This window comes from Bombus pascuorum, chromosome 13 (assembly GCF_905332965.1).
Source record: "Bombus pascuorum chromosome 13, iyBomPasc1.1, whole genome shotgun sequence".
In the NCBI taxonomy this organism is placed as follows: Eukaryota; Metazoa; Arthropoda; class Insecta; order Hymenoptera; family Apidae; genus Bombus; species Bombus pascuorum.
In genome coordinates, this window is record NC_083500.1 from 4,880,500 (window position 1) to 4,907,104 (window position 26,605).

General features: G+C 39.0%; 1 protein-coding gene across 3 annotated transcripts in view; it reads right to left on the minus strand.

Moving 5' to 3' along the window:
• Positions 1-26,605, minus strand: part of LOC132913520 (inactive rhomboid protein 1) — a 287,110-nt gene that overhangs the window by 155,779 nt on the left and 104,726 nt on the right. For all 3 annotated transcript variants that reach the window (XM_060971927.1, XM_060971928.1, XM_060971926.1), the window contains exon 4: positions 14,245-17,115. In XM_060971927.1, coding sequence (XP_060827910.1) covers positions 14,245-17,084 — 2,840 coding nt within the window. In that variant the 5' untranslated portion in view covers positions 17,085-17,115. The remainder of the gene's footprint in view (positions 1-14,244; positions 17,116-26,605) is intronic.

Genomic DNA, 26,605 nt, shown 5'->3' on the forward strand with positions numbered 1-26,605 from the left:
ATGCCTTGAATTTCTAAACAATCCTCTCCCGTTGTTATTCAATAAGGGATCATTCCAAGAATATTTAACTCGATCGTTTGCTAATTGAAATTTATGACACAGTTTGTTCGACATAGATCGTTTCCTATACCACGTGTTAATTTATACTTAATTAATACTTCAATCATTTGACATTTTATATTTTTCTTCTAACGCATGAATATATACGATGAACATAATATACACAAATTTGAAAAAAAGAACTACAGGTCAAGCTCTATGTTTAAAATGGAATATTTATACGAATATTTATTTTTAGGTGCCAGTAGATCTTGATGATATCAGAAAAATTACCGTAATTCGATAGTTTTGTGAAAGAATCTGTAAATAAATAATGATAATGAATTAATTCCGAAAATATAATTGTTCATTGGTATTCAGAAAAGACTAAACGCTTAATTAATGGAATATTTCACTAAATTAAAATATTCAGAGCCCAGAGATAGCAAATATTCTCTTCTATATTACAAAGTATATTCAATTATTCTGAATAATATTCGCGTTTCATATGTCAATCAAGAACTCCGCAAAGATCATTTAAATCCATAAATATTCAATCTCTCTTCGTCTGTAATATATAAATTACACTGTGTTTCTCTTACCTTGATAAATTTTGCACTTTCCAATTTCCGGAGAGGAACTGAAAATTTCTGTATTTCTATGAACGCAAGGTGCACAACTTGCACTACGTGAGTACCACGGGACAAAGAAATCTTCTAATAAGAAATTTACAGAGCACGGCTCATGAATTATTACACATGTAATAAATATCTGGTTGTACACACTGAATTCAGTAATGTCAGGAACACGACCGACCCAATGTCTTGCGATTTATGGAGTAGTAAAGCCACCCCCTGGTCAGAGTTTGTACTCCCAGAAACCACCCGCTTTAGTTTATGTAGTGACTACAGAGAAGCTAACACCGTTGCCATGACAATGGCTTGATGTTGCATGTAATTTCTGACGTTGCATTATAGCAGCTATAATGGCTTCGCTATAAGAATGATTGTATTATTACAAATCCCTTCTACCATTTTAAATAAATTATTGGCTGCCTCGATCATTGCTTAACTCTAACTCTTCAATCATTATTCCTTTAATATATTAGATCTTCCGAAAAGTTTCTTTCGTTTTATAAGGAAATAATGGATGCACAACATTTTCCGTTTTATATTATTTTATCGAATTATGTATGATCCATTTTGTTCTATCAAAATAAAAATTACAACGTTCGACAAATTAGGTTTCATGTTTGTATAAAGATGAGTCATTGTAAAAGACATGTCTGTAAAAGAAAGACACTTTCCGGACAACCTAATACTGAACTAATATTATGCGTCTCTTGCGAAACATCGTGGAGTTAACTTCATCAATTGTCTCGTATTAAAGCATTTCTCTCTAGCCACCTAATGACACAATGGTCAGAAAATGAAGAAAAAATTGAAGTTACCATATTTTTCTCGCGCGATCCTCAGTTAAACTTTTAAATTCTCTAGGAAATAAGAAGATAACTTTCTAATTGCAAATAAGAGAAAATAAAAGTGAAGTTTCTGTACGTTGAACTACATTGCTTTTCTTATTCAAGAAAAGAGGATCGATGGATTCTTTATATTTAGTCCCCAGGTTCTGAAAGTATTGTTAAGTATAACGAAATTTCAAAAGAAAATAACGTCTTGAAAGTTCGAAGATCGTCGATATTTGACAAGAACGTTAAAAATACGTCCGCCTGCTGAAGTTCCAGAGAATTCTAAATAATTCAAGCAATCACGTTCCCGACATTTCAATGGTGAAGTTCTATCTACTTAAACGGGAATCATGGAGCCACCAAGCAATCCCCTTACGTCGAAGGTGTCTCTCATTTATATTCCCTGATTTCCGGCTCGATGTCAGGAATAGCACCTCGAGTCACTGCAATCTGTTCCGTAGGTCCTTTGAGAAGGAGGTTAGGAAGGATCTACTCGATTATCGGGAGTAATTAAACTCACCGCCCGGATTGCTATCCAGAACGCATAATTAGGACCTCGGAATTCGAGTGACGATTAACTCGATTGCTCCTTTCGAACGATGGAATTTCTAGACTTATCCAAGGAATAAAGAAGAAAATGAGAAGCGTAAAACCTGATTCACTCTTTGGCATCAGACCTAGATATCGACTTTTGCTTGCTGACGAGTTTTTAGAATGTCGCTGTTCCGTTTAAAAACGTCTCTCGACCCAGTTCTTGCTCTTTTCGGATCTCTCTGCTCTTCCCGAGTATAATTCCCTTCTCAGCCGATTCGTCAATGTTAATCCTCGCAGATTAGACAGAATAAACCACCGAACTCAATGATTGTTGCAATGAGGCTGAGAAACTGTTTGAAGATACCGAGTTAAAGGTCCGTATGGTACAAAGGGAAACTGAAGAAGGTGTTTAAAGGGGAAGACGGTATAATTTGGCAAAACAGAATTATATTTGAGTAGAGCAACGAATCTAAAAACCGTAGATGACTGTTATTAACGTGGACTGTTATAAAAGTGTCTAATACAGTTACAGATTAATACATATTAATAATGTATATTAATACATATCAATAATACGTATTAATAATGTATAACTATTGTAGTTTGGATTTGTTTCTAAAATGTATTTAAAAGACCCTTATTTCCAAAACTTTATTTCTAGAATTTCATTTGCTTCATTAATAAACTTGTCAGTGGTATGCAAAGGAGTCTACTAATACTAACAATTTGCATCTTGTGTATTGTAAACGTCCACTAACGATATACCCAAGTTCTATCATGCAAAAAGACTCTCATAATTGCTTGAACTGAAGTTGATAGAAGGTAAATCATTTAACAAACCGCTATCGAAAAATAATCTCCACGATCCAAGTAACACTAATTTCTATTTTTCTTCTATTTAGGTAGAAATAGTCTGACGTTGGCAACGTTCTTCGTTGGAACTCGAGCAAAAGTGGCAATATTCTCTACAACCAATTGAAGTAACTCATCATTAACAACACCTGTGGCGTCGTCGTCCAATTTCGTTAATCGAGTTTCGTAACAGGCAGAAAAACTTGCCCCTTCTGGTCGATGGAAAGGGTTGGTTCACGATTTTAATAACGTTCGTGAAGGTGCAGGCGGGTGGAGAAGAGTGAAGGGAGGACGGCCATTTAATAACCATAATCGTCCTGTTTTGAAAACATCGACCATTCGTAGGCGGTTCACGAGCAAGCAATTTTAGAGGGTGCAGAATAAAAGGATTAATTGAAAGCAACGAATATATATTATATACTATATGGTATATATTATATATATATATATATATGTGTTGGTTGGCGGCGTGATTTTCAAGGATGAAGCGAGAGAACGACCGGTGTCAGGTTGCAATTTCGTGTGACGGGGCTGGTTAGAGACGCGGACACGACATAATTACCCAAGTTGCCAACAGCACGTGGAACCTACTTGCCTCCGGAAGACAATGCCAGCCCTTGGTTTCCCTTATGACTTCCGCCTCGTTTCAACCACCAGCTTTCACTCCCTACGCTTAAACTACCCCTCGTATCATAGGGACTGTTACAGTCGTCTGGATTAATTTAGAATTTATTTCGAGGGAAACGGAGATTCCTGACCTTTTACGAGCGATAGTGTATTACGATAAAAGTTAAACTTTACTGAATCTATTACAGAGTTGATAGCAATCGGAAGATTTAGTAAAGTTATCGATTATAAATACAGGAGTATTAGGTCTTAATTCGCTATACTGCATGCTTAACAATGGATGTATGCTTCTGTTAAACTTGATTAAAAATCCAAGTATTTGGAACGTAGACTCTGTCTCGTGCTTTCTACGAGTAAAACTTGCTGAATTTCATATATGAATGACTTTATTTAATACGTGTATTCTGCAAAATAATACACGTATGTTTTTACCAAATCATAATTCAAAATTTAGCTCTTCTTTAACGTAGATTTTATTTTATACTTTCTGAAAGAATTTCACAAACTTCATACAAATATGAGTATTTCGTATGTGTATACATTGGGTAATAAGTACATACGTACATTGAATTAATACATTTTTATATACGTTGAGTTAATACATCTAATTAACGCATTCACTATGGCAATAGAATTCGAATGGAGGAGCAATAACTGAAGACCTAGCGGAACAGATAAAATGTTTATACCATGATGTAGTGGTTCTGAGAATGCATATGGAAATTGAGATGCATGGTGGTCACGTGGAGATTTAGTTGCACGATGGCACGTGCCCAGAATACATAGCATGCATATGATCGAGAAGGATCATGAGGGAATTGTAAAAAGATTAATAAAAATCAAAGCCAACAGGTGTGACTTTTTTTAAGAATACTAATTGATTAATATTATTTCTTATATCCATTGTCATACTAATGCCTATATTGATTACTATTATTCTATTCGTACGTTCGCTAACGAAACCTATTAACCTAGCGATTAAACATTGGTAGAATTTTGTCGAATAATTTGGAAAAAAGAATGTTGCATGTGGTTATCATTAATCGATGCGGAAATGTTACGACTTCACTCTCTCTCTCTCTCTCTCTCTCTTTTTTGCTCTGTGTGTGTGTTTCGAGAATGTTTGCGCTCGCATGGTTGTGCGGGTGCTTTGAACGTGCGGCAAGGCAACGAGGTGTTTAATTAAACGGAGTTGTGTTTGCCGTGCTCGTTGTATCTTGGACCGATCGATTGGTCTTCTTTCACGGAAGCCTTGTGGAAAATTGATTTGTTAATGAAATGATTTCCACTCGAATATACAAAATGCAATGCATTGTTTAGCGTATTTCATGTAATTCCGATGAAATATGTACGCTCTGAATTGAACTCTCATTTGATATTAATTATTAATTAATTGTTTATGGTCGATAATTAAACTAATTGGAACCACGTAAATTAACGATCGTCATAAATAAATTAATAGCTTCCAATAAGAATCAAGGTATCATCGAATAACACCGATATAGAAACGAAACTTTTTACGTAGATACGATCGACGGTTCAATGAACCTCTTTTTAAATTTCAACAATAGCGTCGAATAATAAATTCGCAGCTGCATCCTGAGATTACACCGAGCAATTACGCGAGCAGAGATACTAAACTGTGCAGCACTTTAGACGTTGATAAATCATCCGCACCTTGTAATATTCAAAGAGTTTCAGACCTCGGCTCCGTAGTCGCGTACGCATGCGTAATTTTCAATTCGCTTGTTTCGTCAAAAGTTTCGTTGCGTACGCCAAGTGTTTGATTTTATGCGTGATGCAAATGCAACGAGTTTCGCTACGAAGAATTGACAAGTTATCTCTCCTTACTATTTCTTTCGCGAACAAGCCTTCGCCGATCGATTTTATTCCAGTGAAAATAAAAGGAAGACGTTTGTAAGTGACAAAGGGAATGATTGCTATTGAAATGTTTGACATATTTACAAAATCCCCTCAAGAATACCTGAGAATTTGTAAACCCTGTTTATCGTTGAGCAGAGAAGAAAAACGTAAACCAACAAAGTTACAAAGCGCGGCGAACAATGATGTACGATTAAAATGATGAAATCACGGTTACACGTCGAACAGAGGCGAAAGAAACGTATAAATATTTGATCTGGAATTCCAGCGTTTGAACAACTCAATAATCCTCGAATGAAAAAAGTTCTCGTCGGGATGAAAGTTGCGAAGCGGCTCCCATTGGAAAATTACCCCTTTGGCTTCCTTTTTTCGTGCGAAACACTCTGCGTAAACAATGCTCGCTCTAATTCGCGGATTCTTGATCTACTTTTAATTTCACACGCGCTCGCCCGTTTTATACATTTCCGTCGTTCCAAAAAGAAACTTGTCGGTACACAACGTGCGAGATTATATCATTTAACTTTTCAAAGAGAAAAAGAAAATCAAACGACACGTGACAGAAAGTTTCATCTTTCATCTGGTTTTTCATTAACATTCCAACGCACGTTAAAAACCGCAGCTATTATAAACTTGGGTCGACAAAGTATCAAATTAAATAATCTTTGAACTTTTTTCAACTATGAAACAAATATAGTAATGGTACTAACACTTTTAAGTGAAGCTACATATATAAAGAACATAACGATTCGACTCTTCGAATAGAAATGTACGGAACAAGAAATCGTCGTTAAAGATTCGTCTGGAAAGAGGAAAGGATAACAAAAGTTTGGTGGTAAGCAGCAATTTTCTGAGGTACGCGTCGTTGAACTCACGATTACGTGAACGTAATCCTAACTCCGCTAATTTCAGAAATACCTGGATCGTTTTAATCGCCTCGTTAATCCCGGTGTATCGCGGCCACGGATCGAACTTTCAACGTGTTAGTCTTTCACGTTGTTAACAGAGAGGGCGGAATTTGCCACGAAACTAGGCTGAAGCGAACGAAAATTCTCATGCATGAAAGATGAAACATAATAATGAAGTCCCTTGGAGTTTGTTCAAGCCTATTGCATAATCGATCGCCTGGTTAAAGCATGCCGGCCTTAACGTCCGTTTTTTTAGACGTCGCTGGGAAAATCCGAGACGTGAAATATGATCCTGAAACTTCGTTTTCTCAGCTTGTTTCTCGTAAGAAATCCTATTTACCGAAACTGAAAAATGAAATTGTAGAAGCCCGAATCGACTGGTTGATAGTATAGCACGAACAGTACTAAATATTTTAGATACGATTGGTTCTTATAGACCAGGTGCAATTTGCTACGATTATCGCTACGATCACAATATCTTCTATGCTTCTATTAAAAAATATGCGAAACGCGTTAAATTTTTTCGCCAGATTACTTGAAAGTAAAGTTCAGAGATGTACCAGCGTTTGGCTCAGAGATTAATTGAACGACTGATTTGTCAAATATTCCAGAATGTCAACTTTTAATTGATGCGATACTGACTTCTTAGTATTGCTCAGTTAAAATGTTCTATCTAATAATTTGTTTTTATTTTTCAAAATATATGGGAATATTTGAAACTGTCATGTTTTTTTATCTTCCAAGTTATATTGTATATGCTGGTATTAAATGAAGATTTTTACTGAAGAGGATGGAATATTAATTAGATGTTAAATGAATACTTACATTGATTTTTTACTAACTTAAAAGGTTAAAACGATACTTGGTAGATATGATAACGTTGGAAACACGGACGAATTTATTTTATTTCGTATACTTAGAGAGTCGAGGAACCGTAAGATCCAGCGGTTAGTCGAGAATTCACTGTGTGCTACGGTTATGTTTGAAGGGGGCGGGAATCTGTTCGCGAAATTTACAATTCACGGAAGCGGAAACTACCGGTAGTAGCGAAGAAATAGCTTTCATTTCGCGAAACACTTCAGCTCAGCGCAAAGCGCGGCGTATAGTGGACAAAAATCGAAATAATCGTTGTTCGAGTTTGATCTTATCATTCGATGACATTATCAACCTGTAGATAATATAAATGTAAACAATACTTCCTTAAAAAATCGATAGAGGATCTGCAAAAACCGTTTGTACATTGAAATCTAATCATTTGAGAATTAGCTCAGTCATTCATTACACCTTTTTGTTCGTCAATTCTTATTAAATGGCGTTTATTACACCTTAAATATGAAGAATTCCATATGTATAATATTAATTTCCAATTTAAAAGCTTCTTCCTCTCTTTAAAGAACAGTTCAAATCATCTTCGAATTTTGATTGCTCTATGTCCAGCAAACTGCTGCATCGAAAGTTCTTATATTTTTTAGTTAAATCCATTTGTAATCGCGACTTGGTTGAAGAGTGGACTTCTGATCTCGTTCGTTCCGAGAAAATTTTTAAAGTTACACGGAAACTTTGTTTTTTACTAAACGTCACAATATCTGACGAAATGGAAGGATAAACGATCTCTGTACGGCACTCACGAAAAAATGGAAAGATTATTTTCGGCATCTGCACTGTACACTGTACACCTGTCATGTCACCGACTGTGGTCGAACAAAAAATGAATATTCAAGATATTTCAACCGAGCCAGGGAGTAGGAAAAATACTAACAAATATTTGGCAAACAAACTTTTACTCATGTCGGGATTACCTATATCGAGTTTCAGGAAAATGTACACATTATATGCATTTTTTTATCTTCGCCCTGAATCCTAACTCAAATGCCGCACTGTGAAACGTGCGAGCCTGGCCTGCGAACGCACGCACATCGCCTGCGAATTTCAGTTTTCGTCCTAAATTCTCGTTCAGATGCCGCACTCTGCAGCGCCAAGGAAACGCGACCAGATGTCGAAGTAAACAAGAAATAATTCACGAAAACGTCGCCGCGCATAAGCTGACATGTTTCCCGTGGAAGCAGCATACTAAGCAGTGCACACAAACCGCGAATATCTTTCTTTAAAACAAAGTTTATGATACAACGAAACTCGAAATCTCGAGGTATCGAAATCGAGAATTCTTTAAGAAAGTTTGAAATATAAATTCTTCCACTGCTTTGGTATTTTAAAGTAGAATATTTTTCAAAATATTTGGTAGAATCATAGCACTCAATCAAATTACTAAATATCATGACTGTCCTGGATAAAGGATACTGTATTATATTTCTGAAACTCCTCTGTACTTTCAATCCCTCGAACATAGCTATTGTAATAAGTACACTTTTTAGTTTGTTACATAAATGGATCCTCAAAAATTTTCTATTTGGTATATATATATGACGGAGATGAAAGGACATCGGGTCCTTTCTTTTGGAATATTTGGGAAGGTCCCCAATACTTTAGTCCAGACTTTTTATTATAGTCATACTTAAATAATAAAACCGAGAAATAGCTGTTTATGATTTAATCCAATTACGTTTGCCCGAGATTTATGACACTAGGCTTGAGCTCGAAGTGACATAACGGGTCGCTGAACGTAGCCACGGTCATGGGAGGGACGTGTACCTAACAGAGGTATAGAGTAATTAAATAGCTCTCCTTAAAAACAAAGATTGACCCGAGGGTTACAGAGGGGTACGGAGAAGAATATATATGGGCAGTTCCACTTGGACTGAGATTCAGTCGGATAAGTTTTACTTATACTGTGGACACGTACATTGAGTCACACCCGAATCGTGGATCAGTAAGTTGAGTTCGACTTAAACTGTGGAAGAAATCACATTCGTCATCCCGTTGACTGTGGATTCGTTATCGAACCTAAATCCATTGTCATCAACATCTCGATTATCTAATCACCGCTATTACTTGTTAAACTCTGTAATAATTACATTTGTATCAGTAAAATATCATCTATAGTACATAACTACGATGGCTAATTTACGTGAAGATTCATTATACGTTCCTAACTCAAATGATAACCTGACATATATGATTAAACAGTCAATGGAAATGAGAAAAAATTCTGCGAAACAATCTGGAGAATAATTTAACAATAATTAACCAATTGGCTTTTCCTTTGTTAATCATTTTCTTTGTTAATATTTTAACGATTTTGATAGTCCTGTTGCTAGGGCTATTCTAATAGGGCAATTAATCATTCCTAAAAATTTCCCGGCAAAGAAATGGATATACACGTAATACTTTTAAAACTACTTCCACTGCTATTCACATAAATATATAAATCATAAGATGAATGGTTATCAAAAGAATTCGCCGACAGAATACTTTCTTGCAACTTCTATGATCGTCGAAACTTCCTTGAAAGCATTGAAATCGCATAGATTCAACACCTACCGCAGTCGATACAATTTGCTCGAAGGAAAGTGAAAGAAAAACAGGAAGAAAGATTCCAAGTCACCGAAGCGGCTGTATAACTGGATGTCTCTTTAAGTACACATGTAGGACGATACCGTAAGCGTCGGCGAAAAGGATGAACACGAATTCTTTCACGGATAGAGGCAGTCGCCAGACTTCTCTCTACTTCCATTCGAACTGACGAGCTCTCCCCTTTCGGGGGTTTGGGTGATGCGATGGGCGGAGGCACGTCACAATCGGCTTGACCAGCACAAAGCTTTCGGCAAACTCGCGCAGAGAATCCGCGAGGGTAAAGCCGATATCCCAAAGCAAACTGAACACTCAGCGGAACGAGCCTGCCGACGTAATCTCTTCCTACCCTTTCAGACCGAAAGGAATCGCCCTCCTCTGGCTCAGTTTTCAGGAAACTGCCTGTCCGTCCATTGTACCCTCTCGACTTTCGGTATACTGCCAGAGGCCACCCCCGGCATTCTGTGTTTCCCGACGCGAAAATTCGCTGACGTCTCACCAAGTCTAATTAAACACCACCGCCTTAATAGGAAATTGTCGTTAACGAGCCGCCATTCTAATTGTATCTTGTTCAAGTGTCTCGGTCGTTGACAAAGCAGAATTACTCTATCGTTTCCTCGAGAACAGGATACGCTATCGTTTAAGTAATTCGGTCATTGATAACTAGATTGTGAATATTTATGTAAATTCGTGTTTCTATGAATGCAATTTAAAAACGAAAATGGAACTTGAATAGCTATTATATGTTTTAAACTACTATTTACTATTAAAGTACTATTTGTACTATTTGTTGCAGCACAAGGCGAATTTTTTTTTAAATTAGCATACCTCTTTTCCTTTCCTTAAACTCAGCACATTTTGTTATTTTATTGCCTGCGGACCACTAGTCGGACGCTCGAACGTCGCTACCTTACGTGACCGGTAGGTAAGGGTTGGAGTTTCTCCTTCTTCAAAACACGCATTCAGCAAAAAATGCTGAGTCAAGAAATTCGAGTATCCATCCTCACAACTTGCCTGGCTTCGTGCATTTTTTCTACCGTTATACCGAACCTTTCTTACGCTTCAAAGAAACTCGATTGCATTGAGTTGTACTTTGAGATAGCCCAACAATGATAATCTTTCTTACTGCAACACTACTCTTTGAATGCTTTATATATCTTGTATTATATGCATTCTGTGTATTTTTGTATCCCCAAATTTTCTATAAACGCATAAAAATCCGCAGTTAATTGATAACGCAGTATTATTCTACGTTTGTTTGAAGATAAAATACGTATAGTGCTTTCTATGTATTTTTGCATTTCTGCCTGCAAGTGCATAAAAATCCGCCATCTACTAGCTATTTCTATTACAAGTATAACCGTTCGCAAATTTTTTACATTGAAACGAAGACAAGTGGTTTTCTGTATTTTATTTACAAAATAACTATATAATTCTCCAGTGATCACAGGAATATCAGAAAGTTCAGGAAACACACAAAACTTCGGTACATCCACTGTTAAATCCTACCGTATAAGCGGCGCTGTGAAAGTAGCCTAGTTCAGAATACGCTTACACGTGAAATCCTCTGTTCCTTTTTTAGGTTGAATATATTTCTTTGTTAAAACGCGGGCGTGCATGGTAGGAGACAATATGTGCTCCTAAAAAAAAGGGGTAAAAAAAGGTGGAGAGAAAAAAGAGAAGGAAAAAATCTCCAAGATTCCGGGGGTTGGCGGAGACGGGACGAAATCTTCGGATGGTAATGCATCATTGACTTTGAAACGCGGAAAAAAGGGAAGCAGGGAAGTTAGAGAGACGCGCGGAGCCGATGAAGATGAAAAAATAAAGTGGGCCACGATACTCCATTAACCTGATTACTGCCACGAAAGTAACGACCCTTTCTGTGCTCGCGGCTTCCGCGCGACTGCTAAACGTGGACACGGCCTACATTCCAGTTCATTTTTAGATAACGTTTTAAACAGGGATTATCAACCGTGAAACAAAGTCTCATCAGACGCCTCGCGAATTTCTCTCCTCTGTTGCTAAGCGCCTGATCTGATCTACATACGCGATCCTTGACTCTGCTAACAATATCGATCGTTATCTATTTCTACGATATTAATTACTTCTTGCCGTGTAATAACTAATTACGCTCGTCGTTTGCAACTATGATCTCGGTTTAATAAAGACAGGTTCTGTTCCTAACTGAGTTGAATTTCAAGCTTGGTTTCGAGTTTTTGGATCGAAGACCGATAACGACGAATTATATATCATTTTCTGATATTCCAATATCAGTAGTTTCCAAGATTAACTAGCCGAATATTCGTTTACTCTTGAAAAAAAAAACACGTTATCTACCAAAAATTGCATATCAAACTCTTCTCATCCATAAAGTTCAATATCTATCGTAGTACAACAAGCAATTGATGAGAAACTACCATTCAAAAATGAAACTACCGTCCAAAGCTACCAAATGAAAACCAAAATAAGTCGGATATTCTCTTGTTCTTCAAAAAAAACCACGATCTACATCAAAAATAATAAATTCTTTTCTGCCTAAAAATTCGATATGGCACTAAAATGGGCAATTGATGAAAAAATATTGACTCGAAAGCTGCGCTCCTTTCCAGAGGCTAATATGTTTCAATTTAGAGTCCCGCTGCGAATTTAATCAATTCTATCTGGGCTCCAATACGGCGCAAACTTCCACTCTAACGATCAAACATTTAGCACGTGGTCAGTATCGAAATATTAGGTGCACTATAAATTCACGCACAACATACTTGGCCATTCTAACTGAAAGTTAAACCACGTGTTACCGAACGCAATCTCGCCAAAAGATTTAATATCGAAGGGAACTAGAAATTGAGTCAGACTACACGAGCTTGCACCACAGTTAACTCGAAATATAGTTTCCTACGTGTTTATTATTAACAAGACGTACTGCAACTGTAAAACGACAGGAAAACCGCAGTAATTTTATCCTTTATAATCGTCATAGCTACGTATAATAGTATGTTATGACCCGATCAAATTGACTTTTCAAAACTAATATGTAACAGCGAAATTGACGCTTGTAATGTTCGAAACTTATAGTAATATTCTGTTACTCGACAAACTTCAAATTTTTTCATTTTGTAATTAAACATTAGATTCAACTAGAATCAAACAAACGACATTTATTAAACACGACATAGAACTACGCCAGAATAATTTACTTATAATTTTCAATGAGAATTGATTGTAAAATTTTTCCAATAAAAAAAATTTTTACAATTAAAAATTAAATCTTTAAATTCTACTTTGTACTGTACTGATAAAAGAGACTTTCGAAATTGATATAATCAGTGATAAATAATAGTAAGTGTATGTAATAGAATACATGATAAACAATAAATTACAACATTATTAACACTAGAGTCTGATGATTCCATAAAAATTCCATAATAAGTTTTTCTTCCAATCAGTAGTTCAAAATTAGAGTATCAATAAAAATTAATCATTAATTCTACAAGATTTGTTACTTTAGTAGAATTCATATATTGCCACTACAAATCGACCAAAGTTTTCACATAAATATAAATATGTAAGTATATGGCGTACAACAATGTACACTCGTGGAAACGTTACACATCGCGTAAAAGGGCTTCTACTTTCCCTTCGTTATACGTAACATTCATCTCGCAATTAAAGTTCTCCTATTCTAATTCGTGAGCTTTATTATAAAGGTGTATGATTACGAAGGGGACACCTATATTATCCGGATCCCCGTATTCCTTAATCCCCTGGCTACACAGCTCGACCTCCACGCCGCATGCAATTCCTTTTATCCGCATGCTGACTTCCATTTGTGCGGCAATTAATTTTTTCCACCGGTAAACTTCGCCCACGAGAATTAAACGTGAATCTCTTCGTAACTCTGACTTCGCTGGAAAAATCTATTCAAATTTAATACAAAAACTTCCGTCGTTAACGAAGATCTATCTCTTTCACGGTCTCTCGTTCTCTCTTCTCTTTTTTCCTCAATGATGTTTCAATGTGAACCGTGGCAATGGAAATTTGGTAAAAACGCTTGAGAAAGAATTGAACGCCCTCAGGACATTTACCTTATTAGCTTTTATTATTCTTCTCGCAAACGATAAATTTTTGTGTATATTCGCAGGTATATTACATAGTAAACTAATATTCAATATCAGTGAAATATAAAAACGAAGGAATTTATCAAAAACTTTCTACACGCGAGAACAAAAATTTCACGGCATGCAATTCTTCTATTAAATTACTTTGTATTGGCCTGTATTGTCCCTTTTGTAAAGCTTCAGCATCATATTGGATCTTACAGTCCAATGATTTTTTTCCACCACGCTCATCCATATTTCTATTCACGGAGTGATATCTTTGCGTTAAAAATAAAAACTTATTACGAAATTCCTACAGCTACGGATAAATGCCTAGTGACCAAACGGAAATTCCAAAAATTTCGAAAAGACTCACCAGGAAGATTGTGTGGGTATCGATGGCAACGCTCCCGGCGGCAGAGACCTTCTAATCGCCTGACAACAGGCTCTTCCATTTGTAGATACCTCGTTGCAACAAGATGGTGGGTTAGTACACACATGACGACCAACAACTCCAGTAGACGATGTCGGGAACTCGACCGCAGAAGCACGGACCTTAGGTCTGAGCAGCGGGGACATCGAGAAGCCATCTCTCTGATTAGATGCCGAGCTACTCGAACTACTAGAACCCGGGCTACCACCAAGGCGACCTGGTGATGCGTACGCGAAACCGCGAAGTCGGAAATGAGACTGATGGTATGGGTAGCCGGCAGGCGGTGGTAGCCGATAATGATGATGGAATCCAAGATCTCGTCTCATGTATGGATCACCTGGATCGTTGGTGGGCACATAACGATCGGTAGGCGTGTGTGCAGAGGGTGGTACGTATCTGTCGACATATCTGTCCGGGTAGAGAACCTCCGGAGGTGGTTGAGGCACGTATCGTTCGACAGGCGTGTGCGCGGTTGGCGGAACGTAACTTCCTGTTGCGCTAGTCGAGCCATAAGTTCGATCGGTCGACGTGGCAACCACCGAAGTACCACAAGACGAGATCGGTGTTATGCGACCGGTGTATCGATCCTTGGGTTTCGGCAAGGATAGATACTTGTCCGCGGCGCGTACAGGAGAGTATCGATCAGTGGCAGAATGAAAGCGATCAGGAGTACCGGACGAAGGTGTGAAGCGATCCGTGGTGCTGACAGGATTGGCGAATCTGTCGTAACGATCCTGGCTGAGCCTGTCGAACTGATCGCCTGGATTGGTATAGCGATCGTTCCCGTAGCTCTGCACAGACTTTGACACCTGAAGATATTTGTCGACGCTGCTTTTTGTCGTACCCTGATATCCGGAACTCCCTGCGCCACCGGTTGTTCCAGTTCCTGTTGCTGATCGCAGATTGGTATTGGCTGTTTCAGGAGTGGGAGAGACGGAGGTGAAACGATCGTTGGAAGTGGTGGACTGGGTGGCTGCCGTGTTCGTGTAGGAGGAGTGATACCGGGCGACCGTGTCGGTCGAGGAAGAGGACGAAGAGGATGTCCCGGAGAGCAGACGTTCCGTCGACGATCCCGAAACGACGTACCTGGTCGCGTCGCTGTTAGCCAGTCTTCCGTCGTGTCCTGGTGACGAACTGGCGAGATAACGATCGTTTGATACGCAAAATCGATCGTTTGCTCGCGACTGACCGCAGCGCTGTATCGCGAGATCGTTGAAACGATCGTTGGTGCTGGCATATCTGGACTGGGTGTTTCCAACCTCCTGGAATGTGGAGTATCTGGTGAAATCGGTGGGCGCGGGAGATCCGCTGGACCTGTCTGTATACTTCTGACAGACCGTTTCGACGCCTCGATCAGTATACAGACGTCTTTGTTCGTTGCTGCTAGACGACACCTGCAGTGACCTCTCCGTCGACGTGTAACGCTGATGAGAGGCCTCGGGATTAGGTGAATTGGAGAGGAATCTTTCGGCGCTGGACGATATCGTCGAGTAACGATCGTGGTGAATGGCTGATGTCGCTTCCTGTCGATGATACCGTTCATGTACAGGCGACTCGCCGAGATACCGATCGGTCGACTTGCTGGCGAACCTCTCTGGCACTGGGGCATGTATAGGTGACGATGAGAGTAATCGGTCCGTCGAAATGGCGCCGTATCTCGATCCGGTCGAATCCTTGCTCGTGGTATATATACCACCCCTGTCCCCTTGTAGACTGGCTTGTAGACTTCCAAGCACCGGCGACGATCCGGACAGCAGGCGATCACTGGTTCCAGCGTATCGTTGCTGATCCTTGGGCTCGTGCATGGAACTCGACGACTGTTGATTGGCCAGTAATCGTTCCGCCGAAGAGAATCGTTCTTTAGTTGGCATCGGTGAAGCTGGTGCCGTGCCGCTGCCATATCTGGTGCTTGGAGAACCTGGGGGCAGAATCCTATCAGCAGCAGGATAACCAGCCAGACTCTGGGTCGAGGCATATTTCTCGCTTGGGCTGGGTGACAGAGGCGGCGGTGGAACGAAACGGTCGTTCGCTGGTGCCGGTGATGGCGGTGAGGGGAACGTCTCTGATGAAAATGGACTGGTCGCGCAGCCCGATACCAAGATATTGGTATTCGCGTATTCGTTTCCGGTTGACACCAGCTCGTTAGGGGGATGATGGAATCGAAGCTCGGTGCTGGTGGCCGGTTGAAAGCGTTCGCTCGGGGCCAAGGACAATCTCTGCTCACCGTGGAGACCGGTGAGCTCGTTGAATCGTGGAAAACGGTCGGCCAGAACCACGTTTCCGGACAACGATTGTCCAGACGCGGTCGATCTCCCTGGGGTAAACTGGTGGTGGACTTGCAAAGAGGGCTGACCGAATCTCTCTTGATTCTGATAATGGCTGAATCGCTCGCAGCTTGACTGTATCGAACGCGTTTCCGCGCAGGACTTTGGGAAATCGTCGATCGTTGGCTTGTCCGTTGACTTGTCATGCCTCTCGATGCCTGACATTCGTTCACGGCCTCCATAATCGACGTGCTCGTTCCCTTGAGAGGACTGATCGGACTGGTAACGATCTTGGCCAACGGTGACGTTCGATCCATTCGTTCGTAGATCAGTTTGCTGTTGTTGCGCCGTTGGCTTATAACAATCCGAGGAGCTGGTGGAACCGATCTGGGAACCGACACTTCCGGACGTTCCGGCATTTGATCCTGGAACCGGAGATGACGAGGACCCGTATTGAGGGATCGGATGTTGGTGCAGTAGGAGACGTTCTCTTCGGCCATAGTCGTCGTCTGTCGGCATCCTGGTGGCCCGGGGCCCGCTGTCAGGACATCTGAAATCATCATAGTTCGTCGTTAGTAAAGCTGGTTGTTTCGAAAAATTATAATGTAGGTAAACAGAAGTTTCGATATAACGTATAATGTAGATGAATAGATCAAAACAATGGATTTGTAGAATAACAAAAATTCTTTTTTAATAGAAATTTTTCTTTCTATATGATACGTGTAATAGACTTTTACATTTACATATATATTATTCTAATGCAGTCTTTATACTTTGATCGTTTCATTTTACCGTTCGTCCCTTAACGGAACCTTATTAATTTCGCTTTTTTCGTATGATTTTGATCGTACACTAATTTTATACATTAATTTTAGCGAAATTTCAAAACGACTTCTGCAGTCCATATTATTTAATTTCATCGTCGATTCAAAAAGAGTAATTGTTTAATAAGCTTCATGAAATACATCATTTTTCCGACTCGTGCTCTGATTTATTAAACTCAACTTTCTTTGTGTTCAGGGTTTTAAATATCCATATCCTTCTTTAATATTTCGACGGTGAAATATAATGCACAAATACAGCTGGGAGGCACGTACGAATTGCTTGCTACGTGACGTTAAAACGCTGGTCATATAATCGATTGCAAATTAATTGGGGCCACGCTCGCTCGCGCTTCGCCCTGGTCCACGCGTGTTCGAACGAGTGACGCGTGCGGTCGTTCGTAACCACTGGCAAGCCTGCAGCGTATCGCTGCAAAATACAACGATTTCATCGATCACTGCTTAAATCCCCCAAAGAGTATTGAATACTATTCAGTGTCTGGACCATCAAACTTTTACTACGCGTTGTGTGAACGTGAATAACACCAGAATTCTCGACTTTGCTTCTTTATTTTACTAGCTTGGATCGTACAATACTCGTTTATAGTAACTTAAGGATAGCTCAAGATTTAGATGATACCGAATCGTTTAAAGTTGTAAAAATTTAGGGAGCAGCTATTCTTACGGTATAATATTGGCATTCTAGAGATTTGAAAATGTTCGAAAATAAACTGAAACAAAATAAGTCGCTCTAGATAGATTCCAAAATAGTACTTTAAGAAATAAGTAACTCCAAATCATCTATTTACCACGTATTGTATTATTTCGAATTTTCGAGGTAAATAAATAAGAAAGTTGGACATTTCCTTGATATTACATTAAACGTTTCCAATAGGAAAGTTTCGAAATGCCAAGTACGGAAGAAAAAACAAAAAAACGAGCGCGATCGCTAGTTTCACTGTAAGTAGAAAATACCAGTGTCTAGACAGACACCCAGTGCTTGAATTCTTGAAGCGCGTGCTTGGCCCAATAGCTTATTTGCGCGTAAACTGACAATTTCAACACTAAATTGGAACGTTTCTACCGATCTAATGAGAGTATCCTTACGCGTGAAGCACATACTATAATGTATTACATAACAAAATTTATGTAATACAGCTTCTGTAGCAGCACACTTTCCATTGAATAAATTAGAAGCGAACAGATTGGTTGAACGATGTTCAAACTTCCCGGTGTCATAATTATTCGAAGCTGTCTCCTTTGTAACGGACTATTTAAGCCACTTAATTACTCTTCCATTTAGCTAAGCACTCTTTCGAAACGAGGCTTAATTAAAAGATGATTACACAACTTGGTAATTACGAATTTATCGACCTTTTCCTTCTTTGCATACTGGTCGAACAACAATTTTCTTTTAGACTATATAGAATTGTAACTGTCATGTTGGAAATGTCATATTACACGATCATTACTTCGATCATGTTTCAGTTCATAGGAGGTTGCAAGAAGAGAGAAAGCGTAATTGACCGTATATTAAAGGAGAAGCTAGAACCTACAATCACTCGCGAGTAGAATGAACCTTGTAATTGATCGGACGTTTCTATAGAAGAAGATGATGGCTTGCTTGAATTATCGACCACCTCGTCCTGTTATTTGCAAACGTGTCGTTTAATCGCGAAACAGATCTCGCGTTTACACGTATCTCTTATGTATCGTCCCTATCTAATCGTTCCTTTGCTTTACATACAATGCCGCCTTCTCCATAATAATCTGTAAATTTTCTATCTACGTGTTTGCTGTCGTTGTTTATTCAGGTATTAAGATGAAAGATAGCGATAGAAAATATTTAATGTTGAAATCTCGAATAATATTTTAAAGAATATAAAAGCGTTGAAAGAATGTAAAAGTATACACAATTTTTTTTATGAAAGTCGTATATTTATACAGAAATAAGATAAACTGTCGTAATATAAAAATACTACATTATTTATAGTTTCACTTCCTTATGTGGGAATCATAAGGCAATTGCAAGATCTCATTACACTTTCCTTCCTTTATCCTTTCTTCATCCTCTCATTGAATAAAATCTTAACTGTATTCTATATATTTTTACTTTTATTAGATATCATATAAAATATATAATATATAAAATTTAAGTTTCGTTCTCATTCAGCAACTTTCAAACTACATTACTTTTCCCAATAATGTATTAAAGTTACCGAAAACTCAACGATGATGGACTTATCGCATCTTTCCATCTAATCTTCATTTATAACGAGCAAAACAATAAATTCACGAATTGTTCTGACCACAAGCCATTAAGAATTCTCCTGACACCAAATATCTGTTGCGAAACGCAGTGGAAAAAGCGAGCGCAGAAGGTGCACGTGCCATTTATCGCGGCACGATATCGCTAATACACGAAACAGAGACATTTCAGCGTTCTGCAGTGCGTCTATCAGCAGTGGAAGTATAGAAAAACTTTGCGGAACGTGGAAATGGCACGACGTTACCGGTGTCGTCAAGATAAAACGCAGCTGGCGTTTCACAAAAGAGCGAACAATTCACCAACCATCTAATATATATATATATCCTTTTTTACATTTTCCACAGATCGTATAATATACTAGCCAGCTGAACCAATTTACGTTCTTTTTAATTTTCTTCGTACGACAAAAAAATGTATAAAAGAAAAATCATAACTACCGTGATAGGTCATATTTTCGATCTTTTATAGAGGAAGCATTTAAAAATTCAATACTGAGATTTTTATTCCAGATTGAACATATATTCTCGAATATTCCGAAAGAGTTGGTTGTTACCGTAATAGCCCAATTTTCTGTAGATCGAAACATTTCCTCCATGATATCAGCATTGAAAAATATCGAAAGTCGATGTTCCACTAAAAAGATTCTGTTGCGCCCCATCGAAAACATTGAAACTCGATATTCCATAGAAAAGCAACATTTCTGAAAAATCCCGCAAAACACAAACTCAGACCATTGAATGATGAATTAAAGCAGAATGAATCGGTAACACGCTCGCGCGTAAGAATGTGGAAAGTTTCCAGAAAGTTGACCGAATAGTCGTGTTTTACGCGTCCACCGGTTTCCTTTTTCCCGCGGAGAGCCGAACCATCGGGTAGAACACGGTGGACGACGATGCCTCGAGGCAGTTTTTGCAATTAGCGACGTTCACCGTGTTCCTATCCTCGTTTCCGACCAACGGCCCGTTCCCGATCGGTTTCCAGGCCGATTCTCCCTCTGCTCCGGCAACAGGCACACGGTTGAAAACACTCGTAGCGGCCGTGTTCTCGAACCGAACATTATTACCAGATGGTTCTCGCGCTCGGTGTTTCCACCTTGTTACTACGCAGCTACGTGAAAACATCGCACCGAGAGGAACTTGCATAGTCGAGCGATTTTTTCCATCCGTTGCAGCTGACACGACCGGTAAATTAAGCAGTCGCTTACGAAACAATCCAACGAACAAGGAGCTGGCCCGTGTTTCGATGCAGCTGCTAGGTGTACAGCGTAGGTATAGTCCTCTCGTTCTCTGTTCAGTCAGATTATTCTGGAATTTAGGTTCGAGATTGCACGAGACGGTTATTAACTCTATTCCGCTTTGTGCAGTTTTACCTAGCGTTACTTTAATCGTGCGACGATGGAAAACGCGCTGATAGGCAGGTTTTGTTGGTTCGTTTGAAAATTGGTAATTTTCACGGAGAAAGATATCTGGGTTGCAAGAAAGTTCTGGCTAGCTATTGAGTTTGATGAAAATTTGATATATGAAGATTACAGGTATATCAAGTTGATTATCTAATTTTGCTGCTAATTGACAACTAGAAGGCAATATTTCAACTCTTTAGCGGCTAGCACCAGATATATTCGTCGTCCACGAATTCATCTTCTTAATTGTGGCTTATAATGCTTATATAGAGTTATTATAAGAGTGATTATTTATGGTATTACTGTACTTGATTCTATCGACAGGCTTCTTAACTCCCGCGTACTAGACAGACACTTAAGTAGCTTTTAGAACGAAAGAATTATATTTTGTTGAAAAATCAAATTGTCGAACACCTCAACACGATAATTAGGTGGCAATAATATTAGATACAAGAAGGAAGTGAGCGCGATTCGCAATTACATGTCCGATCCGTATTTATTTCTAATTTCAATAAATGGTTTAGGTTTACCATTTGTAAGCATAAAAATCTGTTGAGGCAATATTGACGTGTAACATCGCAGAGAAGATTAACATAATCGAGAGTGAGGAACCTTTTAAAAGCAGCTGATGAAGCTACGAAGTTTTAGAGCAAACCAGTGATACAGTTGTAATAATCAATGTTTTTCAAATGTTCAAGAAATGAAGAAGATATATAAAATTACGCAATCTTATTATTATACTTAAAAGAAGATATTGCGAGGAATATACACATACAAACAAAAACGTATGAGGTGATGGATCGTGATAGTGAGAGGAAGAAACACTTGAGTATATTTAACAAAAGAAATTTATTACGATATAATAGAAGTGTACACTTAGCGTAGGAATCGCGATTATTGAATTAGCGGTTCGCGGTATTACTAGTAATGGTTCGCGATTCGCGATTACAAGTTCGACTTCTGGTCGATGTGTTTTTGATGCGCGCTATAAGTTCGGATGATGATTTCCTAAGATGCCGAGGAACTCCGAACAATTATTATGAACTGCCAATGATTGCTTCGGACCGATTTATTGCAGGTCCTTAGGCTAGCTGAAAATATTCCGTGAGGATGTATCGACATCTAGCAATCATCTTATCCGAAGAATAGGGTCTTTGTGTAGCGAGCCACGGGACAGAAACCGTAAGAAAGTTTACTGTCGAGTGCTGCTACATGTATGTAAAAGTATGTATCAAGAAAAATCCATCTTTTCTCATTATGAAATATAATATTCGTTAATCGCTCGTTAAATACGCTACCATTCAGAGTTATCTTTTTATCGTTTAACTCGCTAATTATCGAAGGCAAAAAATTTACATCTCCAGCCAGAATCGCCACTAAACAAATAGAAAAGTACAAAAATCGAAAGTTCTACGCCTGTTCAAAGCCCAACTGCCAAACTTACTCGCTCGGCTCGAAACAAAAACCATAGAATTGACTTTAGGTCGTAAAATTCTGCCCAAGTTGATAACAAAGGGACGAAAATCGAATCACTAAAAATTGCACGCGGATTCAAAGTCGATTGGCAGGGTGGCAAAATTATCGTTCAGCCGGCTATTTGCTGCAACGTTATTCGAGAAGAAATTGCCTTTGGATTGAATCTAGATCGATGTTCATTCAACCCGTAATCGGGTTGTCGACGCATTATTTCGCCGGACGAGAAACGTGCACGAAAGACTGTCAAATCGGCAACGCGATCAACCGTCTCTCCTCGTTCGCCGTCCGAAATTTCAGCATGGAGGGTGCGTCAAGCCGCACCATCCATTTCACCAACGTCGAGGAATGACATATTCTCAGGTTCCCATTGGGGGCCGGGGTCACACGAGGCGACACACGCGACACATGTCACGTGCACGTACGCGCGTCAACTGAGGCGTCAACTACCGGATAAAACCATTTGTCAAATCTCCTTCCACGGAGAATCGGCTCTGGGTATTCCACGATCGGTCCCACGATTTCCAAGAATTTCTTCCTAAAACCTGCAACGTTATCTGTCGACGGCCAGGGGAAAACATTCTCCATGGATTCGTACGCTTTGTACATACGTTTGTCAAGCGTTCGAAACTGCCGGTATCGATTCCTTCTACGATCGACTCACGATGGTTTATGTATTTTGAAAGGGAAATTTTATTAACAGCGAGAATTAAGAAATATTTAATCGTAGTTAGTCTTTTAGCTAGATACAATACACGAGTCGCGTGTTGAAAAATTCGTTCGTCTGATAGGTTTGCAGACTTGTAGCGAGTCGTGTGAAACGTACAAAGTCTGACTGGGATAAATCGATATAATATGAGCTGATATGCTTCAGATAAATAAATACTTTTATCTATTTACTTCGTTGTATGGGCAGATTTTTCTTAGAAATTTTGTCGCCAAATCAAACAAATGGAAATGCACGAACACGGTGCAAGAATTAAACGTACAAATAGAAGAGAATATTGAGGGAAAGAATTAAACAAATACGAACCTATCTACATTATTTACAACGTGTAACTGACCGAACAACGAAGATTCCACCAGTGCCTCGTACATCATATTTCTCAAAATAACTACGTTTTATCACGATCGAGAACGATCTCTTCTTGAAAGATTGCTACAGATCAGGTAGATCAGCGAACCCGTAATTACAGGAGAACAGAAGAATTAGGATCCCAAGGTTGCTCTGGAAATACATGGGAAAGGTAGAAGCAAGCAACAAAAAGCATTTGTCTTCGGTAAAAAGAGAAGACAGGCGAATTTAAGGTTCGTCCGCGAAAGAAAACGACGTCATCTTGGTTGGTCCGCTGCAAACGAACGAACGAACGTGGAATACTGTTCGCGATAAGAGTAGCCAGGAAATTTGCCACCGTGCTATCTCTTCGCTACTTTCCCCGGCCAAGTCGTTCCTTCGACGATGAAAAGAACCGCGGCTCGAGGAAGGACGAGCAGAAAAAGATGCAAATTTTCCGGGTAACTGCGTCGACGAAAATAACGGGCAAACGAGCGGAGCTCGGTTTCATTTCGTGTTTTAGTCTCGCGAAATCATCGCTCCCCGCCGACCAAGAAACACGACGACGCTTGCCAACGATGCATCGTAACTTTCCACTCCGATCATTTTTACGATTCTACATCGTTTGTCTTGATGTTTGTTTAAGAACCAGGTTTATGGATCTATTAAGCGCTTAGAGAATTCAGTTCTAAGGGTAACTGTCACTACAATAGGATACGAACTGTAAAGCGTGCTTGGAAATTTTTTATTTCTTTTACCACTTACTTAAGTACTTAATTACTTACTTAATTAAATATCTCCGCAACTAGAAATATTTTATTCGCAAAGACTAATTCCGTTACTTTCTGATTATATTTCTTCCAACTCGTGAACACAGTTTTAGAAAAGAACAAAGAACGAGGACGCGGAAAAGCGGTAAGGCGCAAGTAGATTGCGTCCTAATATTTGCGTCCTAATACGAAATTTGGTTCAATAATTAAAAGGGTAATTACGGCGTTAAAAGATAAGTAAACAGCTGCTGAGCAATGTGTTCAGAGAAATACCTGTGGAAAATACACGAATTTCGTATTACGGAGAATCACGCCACGAGCGTGTTCACGTGCATTATCACGAACCTAGTCGTGAAACCTTGTGCGGTCGATTAAAGGATTTAGCGGCGATTCGAAATCAGCCGCCGTTTCTAATGGTACAAATCGCGTTTGTAATAGAACAATAGTGATTACGCCTACTTTCCAGCGTGAAGGTTTTAGAATGTAAAACCATTAAATGCTTCAACGACGCGACGATGGACAGATCGTGCGAAATTCGTGTTCGATCGTCGAGCAACAATTGACGACAGATTTGCCCTGGCAAACGTTTTCCGAGTAACTACAGCTTCCGTTATTGGATAATACTTGAGTTACACGTGTTTTTAATTAATTCGTAATCGAGCGTAAGTGACTCGAAACGATCGTTTCGAGCGTTTAAAGATGAACGATAATTTTAATTAACCATATCGAAACGTAATCTGAAAAGTACTCAATTTTCCAATCGATTTTCGAGCATCTACTTATTTCTCCTCTTCACGTGATCTTTCCTACTCTCTATTGTCTCTCCATTGACCTGTTTAGGCAACAGCAGATTATCTGTTTGCTATAAGCGGGTGAGTTGAAGCAGAGTCTACGCGACTGTAATTTGTTGTACGTTTAACTATTTTCTTCCACGAATATACCATTTTTGTTAACCAATAGAGCGATACGATATTTAAGAACGAAACAAAAATCGCTATCTTCTCAATCGTGGACTCCTGATTCCTAACTAACTTCGACCGACTAATTGTTTACTCCCATTCATACATAAATTCATTCTAATCATTTCAGTTTGTAGACAAACATTCTTTCTTTCCTTATTTTTCTATCTCTGCCACTTGATATAATTATATCGACACTTATAACAATAATTATATTGATACAAATAATATATATTACTTTGGACTAGCATATGTAAATTTTTGTAACTGATAAATTCTTAGTCTATAACACACGAAACCAGGTATGTTAAGTAGAAAAATACCAGAAACTGTAACTCGTCCTCGTCGATCGTTCTGCTTAAATATTTCTCATAGTAAAAATGAGTAAACTGCTGCTACAAATTTCGCAACAGAGGTGCCAATTTTCCCGAGAAAAATCAATCTTCCCGTACTTTGCGGCGACGAACACTCTCTCACGAGGTTCGCAAGAACTTCCTTCGATTTTCCATCACGATCAAAGTTCCATCAAGAGACACCCGTCCCGCTGGAACTTAACTCTCGCAAACAACGCAAAAACCTATCTGCTAGAATAAAGAAACCGGGTAACAATGAACGAAGAACCTATCCACCAAGGACTAAGGAATCTTTTGAGGCCAGGAAAAATGGAGTAGAGTCGGGTACCCTTATTTTCCATGGCTATATCAGGTTTTTAGGATAAAACAGGACCACCAGCAGGTGGATTCGAAAATAACGTCGGGCTCCGTGTCACGAGCAACGAAAGAAGCGAGCTTACACGTTGACGTGACGAAAGTAAATGGCTTCAGCTAACAATAAGCTGTCAACGACTCGTTGCCAGAAATGAGGGTCGACAGGGTTCGGTTTAGACACCTGGCCAGCATTCTTTCACGACAGTTTTGGATAAATAGGGCGTTTGACGTTTTAGCGGAAGGTTATTAATATTTATGCAAATGCGGACATTTATGGAAATTTATATTTGTACAAATATAACTAGAAAATTGAAACTCGAATAAGAAATTCTTTCATCCATTAAACGTTAAAATGGGAACTATATTCCGACTGTTTTATATACTTTTGCATATTACGTGCATTCTGTATGTTCCAGTAGCTGCACATTTTTCATGAATGCAGAAAAATCCACAGTCTAATTATTAAGAGTAAATCAAACCGTTGAATAACAACGTGAATCGAGCAGATGTTTCCATTTTTACAATTGCCTCCGAGTCAAAATTTGATTTAGTAGAAATAAGAGGAAAAATAGTGCATCGGTAGAGATA